This window comes from Sinocyclocheilus anshuiensis, unplaced genomic scaffold, assembly GCF_001515605.1.
Source record: "Sinocyclocheilus anshuiensis isolate Anshui unplaced genomic scaffold, SAMN03320099.WGS_v1.1 scaffold715, whole genome shotgun sequence".
Taxonomy (NCBI): Eukaryota; Metazoa; Chordata; class Actinopteri; order Cypriniformes; family Cyprinidae; genus Sinocyclocheilus; species Sinocyclocheilus anshuiensis.
In genome coordinates, this window is record NW_015551089.1 from 11,669 (window position 1) to 20,009 (window position 8,341).

Below are 8,341 nucleotides of genomic sequence, written 5' to 3' on the forward strand. Positions count from 1 at the left end.
TGTGTGTAAATGTTTTTTTGCTTGTTTGTTGGTGAGTATGTCTGTCTGTATGTTTCTTAGTATATATTTGCGGAAAGTTTGCAATTTGTTCATGTTGGACAGTGTTTTCATCTTTTTAATGCTAAACCTATCTAATGTAATAAAATGTAATTTTGTGAATATGTGTAAGTATCTCTCATGTGTTCTTTCATGTAGCTCAGCTGGAGTCCATATACAAGGCTGCACTTCTGACAAATTTCATGGGAATTGACCATTTTAAAATGGAAATCAGGGAGACATCAGGGATATTTCTATAGAGAATATTCATGTTTCCCTGTATAAAAACAGAATTACTCCTGTGATGGTAAAGCTGAATTTTCAGCACCCATCATTCCACTTTTCAGTGTCACATGATCAGAAATCATTCTAATATGCTGATTTGCTGCTCAATAAACGTTTTTTTTCAATGTTGAAAAACATTTGTGCTGCTTAATTTTGTGGAAACCAATAACGGAACAGCATTCAAAAATAAAGCATTTGTTTAAAATAATGTCTGTAATTTTTAAAAAGTTAACGCGTCCTTGCTAAATTAAACTATTCGTTAGTTTTACAAAATGTTGAACATTAGTCTATATTCTTTTAAAGCGGAAAAACAACTGTCCTAATTGGCGTACACGGGATTGTAATAAAGCACAGACTTCAGGCCTTTGTTTCTTTTTCCCAAGTTTCATACTATGGCGATGGCTTGGCTCATGAATATTAAATACATACTGACGTTGCTTCGCAGCTATCCCGGACTGACCAGTACAAGTCCTAGTTAATATTTGAGCCACGCCTTATTCACAGAATGATTCGTTCGGCAAATCAAAAAGTTCTGTTGGAACTGACGTCATGCTACCTTCTTAATATTCATGAGCTGATCCTTTGCCATAGTGGGATTCGCAACCTCCCCTCCAGTAGAGACGGCAGGACGTTCCAGCGTTGAGTTCAACTGCGGCCGCGGCTTTATGATGTGCTCTGTGATTGTCTAGCCGATATCAGTAACATGACCCGAAAAACTTGTTATAGATTTCTTCACTCTTCTCGGGAGAATTCAGTGCTCTGGAGGGATTTAAATGGACTCTAACGGACAGCTGAACTTCCAATTCATCGTTTCCCTCCGCCCGGTGTCAAACGAATGGCAAACGTGAAAGTCGCGATTCGAGTCCGTCCGCTGAACTCCAGGTACGATAAGCTTAAGCGAGTTCTATATTGCATTAATTCACTGTAAAAGCGCATGATAAAAACTACTGAATAGTGTCATGTGGAGTTCATAAACAGCCTTGAGTTGTTGGTGCTGTTGCTATGTCTGGGAATAGACCTGCGCTGACAGCCAACTGAAACAAATAAACTGCCATTCAATAAAACTATTTCGTGAGCTCTTTACACACCTCATCATATTGCAAATGTATATTATGTAATATATAAGTAATTGTAACTCTTAACACGTCAATCTAGAGATAAAAAATAAATTATAGCATATTTAAAAAAAAAAGCATAAGCATTGCATACATGCAGTTAATGCATAAGCAGTGCATGTGAAGTTGTATTGAGCAACACTGTGTTTGGTGCACTGTAAATGTACTATAATCTCCATGAATCCCCTTCCCCCATAGGTACTGATACTGTATATTTTTCATATCTTGTTTGTGTCATTTTTACAGAATTGCATTACGTTATGCGTGTTGCATCAGTAAAATCTAATGGATGTGTTTTGCTTTAACTTTTAAAAAAGGGGGTTATCCAGCTATCCGATGATCCATGAGAGCCCACTGCCCCACCCTCCAGCATTAGCCAAATTACTCCAGTATGTGGGTGCTGGACAGGGGGGTAAGAGAAACTCCTCCCAGAATGACACACAAAGCTGTGTGCATGTGTTTGGCCGTAGCCGCTAGCCTTGACATTTAAAGAATCTCCCTGAAGTGTGCATCACAAAGGACGACTGCATGGCTTTCCGTCTCTGTTGTTCAAATGAAGATGGCCTTTTAATAGGCAGCCGTTGGTTTTATGAGTATGCGCATAATAAATATGTGACTTTATGCACTTTGTGCTTTTGTCAAATGCCATATTCTTGAAATAATGTCTTCTTTCTGACTTCAGAGTTTTTGCTGGAAACAAACTAATACTAATTGCTGCAGATGGCAGGAATTGTGTGGGAATAGCACAGAAATCCAAGTTTGTTCTCCTCATAACGAGAGTTATTTTTTTCTTTCCATTGATTATGTTATAAAATGCACCGTCTCTAGGCAAAAGTACACACACACACACACACACTGACAGGCGAAGCAGGCTGTTGTGGTTGCGGGTAGGGCCTCCATTCATCACTGGCAGAGTGAAACAGACCCACATGGAACTACACAAGCTAAGAGTTTCATAACAAGCTCCCAGCATTCAGTGGATGAGTCCATTGCATAAAGGTGTGTAACATCTGCTGCATTATCAGCAGCAAACAGAACTGGAATATAGCTTGATATTGAGCCCTTTTTTGAAAAAAAAAGGGAGATATAATTGTCTTTGCAAAACTTGCTGCCATGATACTAGGGCCTTATGAGTGGTTGCTAGGGTGTTTCTGTGTGGTTGCTGAGGTGTTCCAAAATAGTTTTTAGTGTACTTCTATGTTTTGTATAGGTGGTTGCTTATTAAAAATCAAACAGAGTCAACCCATCCTCAAGCATGTAGCATTTTTTTTTATTTAAAAAAATTACCTGCTTATTATTTGCCCGTTATTATTGGTACTTAATTATTAATAATTTTTCTAATTATCATGTTGGAAACAATATTTTTGGGGAAAACATGATACACATTTTTCATGATACATATTTTTTATTCTTTGATGAATAAAAAAAGTTCAAAAGAACAGCATTTACTTGAAATCGGAACCATTTTATAATATTATAAATGTCTTTACCGTCACTTTTGATCACAAAAAAATGTTTTCAACATTGTTAATAATAATAAGAAATGTTTCTTGAACACCAATTAAATTTTTTATATTATTATTATTATTATTATTGTTTAATAATGATAAAAAAGTAAAAAAAAAAGTATTATTATTAATACTAATAAAAAAGTTAAAAATAAAAAAGTATTATTATTATTCAAAATAAATATTTATTTCATTTTAAGTATTTTAATTTAAAAATTATTAATTTTAATGCTTAGCACATAACCCAGAGTGGACCTGAACATCTTGGTTCTCAGTAATGTTTGATAATCTTTCGTGCAAATATACAGAACCTTTAAACTGCCATAAAATATACTGCCTTTAAAACTGACATCAACAACAGACAGGTAGTCCCGCCCCAAACTCACACCATTGGTTGAGCCAGAAGTTGACGTTGACAATGTATTGAAGGTGCCTCATAGCCACAGTGTGAAAGTCCACATACATATTGCTTACTTCTAGTTGTGTGTGTGCATTAAACTGGACAGGAAAACATATTTTAACACTGAAAAATGACATACTTCAGAATGAAGTTTAGGAAACAAGGCCTTTCCCAGCCTGCTCAAATTGTCAGAGTTTTGTACACAGCCATGCTCCTACACTGGATTTCATTGTCTTGCATCAGTATTATCTGGAACCCGATACTGGAGAGATTGCACAGCTGTCCTCGCTGCTCTCTCACACACTGACACACATATCCTGCACGCTCACGCACACACCTGCTTCAGCTCAGCTGTGCGGCTCATGGAGGAGTTTTCAGCGGTCTGTTTTCATTTGAATCTGACCTTCTCATGCGGCGCAGCAGAGCTGTGCAGACGAATCCTCCAGACCCCCGGCCTCTCACTCCACTGTCCGGTCTGGATATGATCACAGCCAAATAAACATGTCTCTGAGGATTTTAGAAGGTTTATGGTTAACCTGGAGCAAATCAAACCATGCAATATAAAAACAAAAATGTGAAATATCAATGAAGAACTCTATTATCTTGGGGAAAAATGTATGTGAAGAAATGAATTTTGCCACATAGCACTTGATACATTTTTTTTTTCAGGATTCTTTGATGAAATCGAAATCTTTTGTAACATTGTAAATGTACTGTCACTTTTGATCAGTTTAATCCATCCAATTCAACACGAGCATTTTTTGCCTGCATATTTCAAATAACTAGGTCATATTTTACACTTTAAATGGCCGTTTCCCCTCGAGCCTTGGTTAATTTCTGACCCTGTTAACTTATTTTGAACGTAACATTCTCACACGTTCAGTCCTGAATGAGCCTTTAGCCTGTTTTAACAGTCACAAACTTTTAATAAGGCACTAGTTTATAAAAAATTATTAATATGATTGTACTGTAAATGTTTACTTAGCAGTGCTCTGTGCAGTGTCTTGAATATCAGTCTGTTTATTTTTGTTCCGCAGAGAGAGTCTGGATGGAGGACGATTTGCTGTACAAGTGGAAGACAAAGTGGTGAGGGTCCGAAATGTGAAGGTAGGTCTATTTTGGTTGTTATTTTTGCTTGAATATTAGTTCATATTTAATATTTATGATTATTTACGAAAATCCTTTAGCTTTTTTAATATTATGGTGCCAGAAAGTATAGGTGCTTTTTTAAATTGCATGAGGAATTGGCAGTTGTTGACATGGTTGTAAGAGTTCAAAGAGGAGGTGGTGTCAGGGTTAGATGGCTACGCTATCTCAGCAACAGGAAGTTTATTAAAATGATTCTCTTCCTGCTGGATTCCTCACTTGTTTATTTATGCCACGAATGAACTGCATAAACATATTTGATTGCAGAAGCAACATGCCATTATCGCCTTCCTCTTTACACATGAAAACCCCAAACACCTAAACAAGCAGCACCCGTACATTACACTTTCTAAAATCATTCCACACCTCATTCTTCACTAAACCAAGAGCTTCAAAACCTGATCGGTGGGATGTTCGCTGATTCTAGACCAAATAGTGTGGTGATGACTACAGGCCAAAAATATAAAAAAAAATAAATACTATTTTTCAAAAGTTTGAGATCAGTAAGATTGTTTTTCTTTAAAATAAACTAATGCTTTTATTCAGCAAGGAGGCATTCATTTGATCAAAAGTGACAGTAAAGACTTTTAAAAATCTATTTCAAATGAATGCATCTGAAATTGCTTTTAATGTAACTGTGTGTCTAAGACTCAAATGTAATGTATAGACTACATTCTTACTTCTGAAGCAGGAAATACTCCCTTGCGTTCAGTGCTTGATTAATGGGTTAATGAAATGGTAGAAGCCACATCTGGTCACCTGCTGCGAGCACGAGAGCAAGATAAAGCCTTACTTTCCACCAGCTTTTTAAAGAAAGTAGGATGGTTTTCAAGGGAAAAGATGGGCTGACATAAAGACAAGTGTGGAAGGCTGACAATAAAAACACTGAGGAACACATTTTCACTGTATTATTTGTTCATGCTGCACACATTAGAGGATAAGTGGTTTATGATCAGATCATTGTTCTGTTTGATACTAGTGTCCTGGGGCAGAGAGCAGTCACATTAACCGAGTGATGAATGCCATGCGCCCAGTGTGACAGTCGGCAGAATCTCATTTAAAGTGAATGAGAATCCAGAGGTCCAAGAAAGTATGAAAGATGCATTATAATATTATCTTTATCCTTTGTTCAGCCAAAAGCTGTGATCTGGTTTTATATCACCATCTTGAAACAATCATAATGTTATCAGAGCCATGGCCTAGCCGTTAACACAGATGTTTTGACACGTTGACTATACTACAATAGTGTGATATTTAAAGTTAAGTGCTAAAGTAGTGCATGTTACCCAAATCAGCACGTAGATTGTTTGTTATAAGTGAAATGTAATAGTTAAAATAGTTCAGTAGCTCAACCGAAAATGAAGAGTCATCATTTACTCACCCTCATGTCATTCCAAATCGGTTTAAATTTGTTTCTTCTGTGGAACATAAAAGAAGATATTTTAAACATTGTCTAACCAAACAGTTTTAGTGACCATTGGACAAAAAGAAATAAATACAAACTGTTACGTTTCTCAAAATATCTTCAGGCAGTGTTATTTTAGTATTATTTATATACTATTTTAGTAATTTATTTGTATTTTAAATTACCTTTGTATTTTTATATTTTCAGTTTTAGTAATTTTGTTATGTGCTTTTGTCATTTTTATTTTTAAATATCTCTATAAATATTTCTATAATTTATTTTTATTTCCGTTTTTGTAATTTGAGTACTAATTTTAGTTCAACTTAACCTTATCTTATTTTAGTAAATTGATCTGGCAGCATTTCTAATTTATGCTTAAGTTAGATGGAAATTAGATGGAAAAAGTTAAAGTTTTTCCATCTGATATTTATATTTTAATTTATTTTGCCTTTATTTCAGTTAATGAAATTATTTTTAATAGTTTTAGTTTTAGTTAGAATAAAGGTTTGGAACAACATGAGGGTGAGGTTTTTAAAAAAAAAAAAAAATATCCTAAGTGCAGTTTTAGAGGAGCTGTTAGATCCAAGAAGAGTGAATGAAAGCTAAATCTTTTGCCACTTATTTTTGAGAAGCGGTCCTATAAAATCTTTGAATGTTTGAGCCACAATAAAAAAATGTATGAATGTCATTGTTGATAGTGCTTTTAAATGTTACGTGTGTAGGTAACAATGCTTTTGGGACAAATAGAGTTAAAATAGTGCGTACAAAGTGCTCATGTTTCATAATGTTTCGGGAAACCATGCCTATTGGAGCATGGCCATATTATCAGATCTGATTTTGTGTATTATTATCGAGCCTAAATATAACAGTGCTGAATGCAATGTTAGGGCTCATTAGTAAAGCTGTGGGCCATATTGTGAGGTCATTAAGTCAGCTGCGGGATTGCAATTGTGTGAATAATTACACACCAGAGCCGCAAATGCAATGTTGTCTGGATGACAGGTTGGCGATGCCCAGGCATGTTTCTGCACGCTCCTCCAAATGCACACGCTGTGTCGTGAAGATCTGTTTGACTGGGCGAATAATGAGCTGAGATATACATGATCGCTGTTTGCTGAGATCTGGGTAATAACTTGACGCTGACAGTCAGGTCATGCTCGGAAGTCATTTGTCTCCCAGTCTAACTATTTCCTAACTGTTGCTTTTGAGCCCACTGAAGAGTATCCCAGGCGTAAGCTACAGGCACACAGTCTTGCTTCTTGGCATCAGTGTGCTGTAACATTATTAGTGGAAAAACTGAGCACATAAAGGGCTGGTCTCCCAGTAACTGATTAAATGGACTAAATAGATTTTCAATGGAAAATCACTTTTCGCAATAAAGTGTAATGTAGTTTGTAGCAGCACTTAATCAGAAAGATTCATAATGAAGGGTTAACAGCTGTCATAAGTGTTGTATAAGAAAATGGTAAAATATAAAACTTGGCTGGGTGGATAACGAAGTATGTGAAATGTCTTCAATCATTTCAACAGAAAACATGATATCGCTGGCGCCAGTGACTAGTTATGTGATGTAATAGGATTTGTTTTAGCGAAGTTGTTAAATATCACTACTGCTCATAGTTGGGGATTTCAACACACCGCTAACCCTGAGTATTAAACTCCAGTATGTTACTTAAGAATGAGACCTTAAAATGTGTGGCTTGTTGATGAGGAGAGCTGTAGTATTGCTTTTTAGCTTCCACCTAGCAACCACAGAGCAATGCACTAAAAACACCCGAGCTTACGCTACGCCTACGTCCTACGTCATCCGCTGGACGCCACTCTCTCATGAACGTGCATAGGACAGTTAGCGGAAGCTAGAGATTACGGTTTACAAAGCTGTAAATATTAATATTTTTCTTACACAAACGCATCACTTCGCTTCAGAAGGCCTTTATTAACCCTCCGGAGCTGAGTGGAGTACTTTTTATGATGGATGGATACACTTTTTTGGGCTTCAAAATCTCAACCACCATTTATTGCCATTATAAATCTTGAAAGAGCCAGGACATTTTTTGATATAACTCCGATTGTATTCGTCTGAAAGAAGAAAGTCATATACATCTAGGATGCCTTGAGAGTGAGTAAATCATGGGGTAATTTTCATTTTTGGGTGAACTATCCTTCCATGCAGTACAATTTATATCTTTCATTCTATATATGTATATATATATATATATATATATATATACATATATAGAATGAAAGATATAAATTGTACTGCATGGAAGGATAGTTCACCCAAAAATGAAAATTACCCCATGATTTACTCACTCTCAAGGCATCCTAGATGTATATGACTTTCTTCTTTCACACGAATCCAATTGGAGTTATATTAAAAAATGTCCTAGCTCTTCCAAGCTTTATAATGGCAGTGAATGGGTGTTATTTTTCAATAGTCCAAAAG

General features: G+C 36.0%; 1 protein-coding gene across 1 annotated transcript in view; it reads left to right on the forward strand.

Moving 5' to 3' along the window:
* The first annotated feature begins 941 nt into the window (after nucleotides 1-941).
* LOC107662650 (stAR-related lipid transfer protein 9-like) overlaps nucleotides 942-8,341 on the forward strand; it is a 47,779-nt gene continuing 40,379 nt past the window's right edge. The window contains exons 1-2 of the mRNA XM_016452728.1: nucleotides 942-1,203; nucleotides 4,382-4,451. Of these exons, the coding sequence (XP_016308214.1) occupies nucleotides 1,157-1,203; nucleotides 4,382-4,451 (117 nt within the window). The 5' untranslated portion in view covers nucleotides 942-1,156. The remainder of the gene's footprint in view (nucleotides 1,204-4,381; nucleotides 4,452-8,341) is intronic.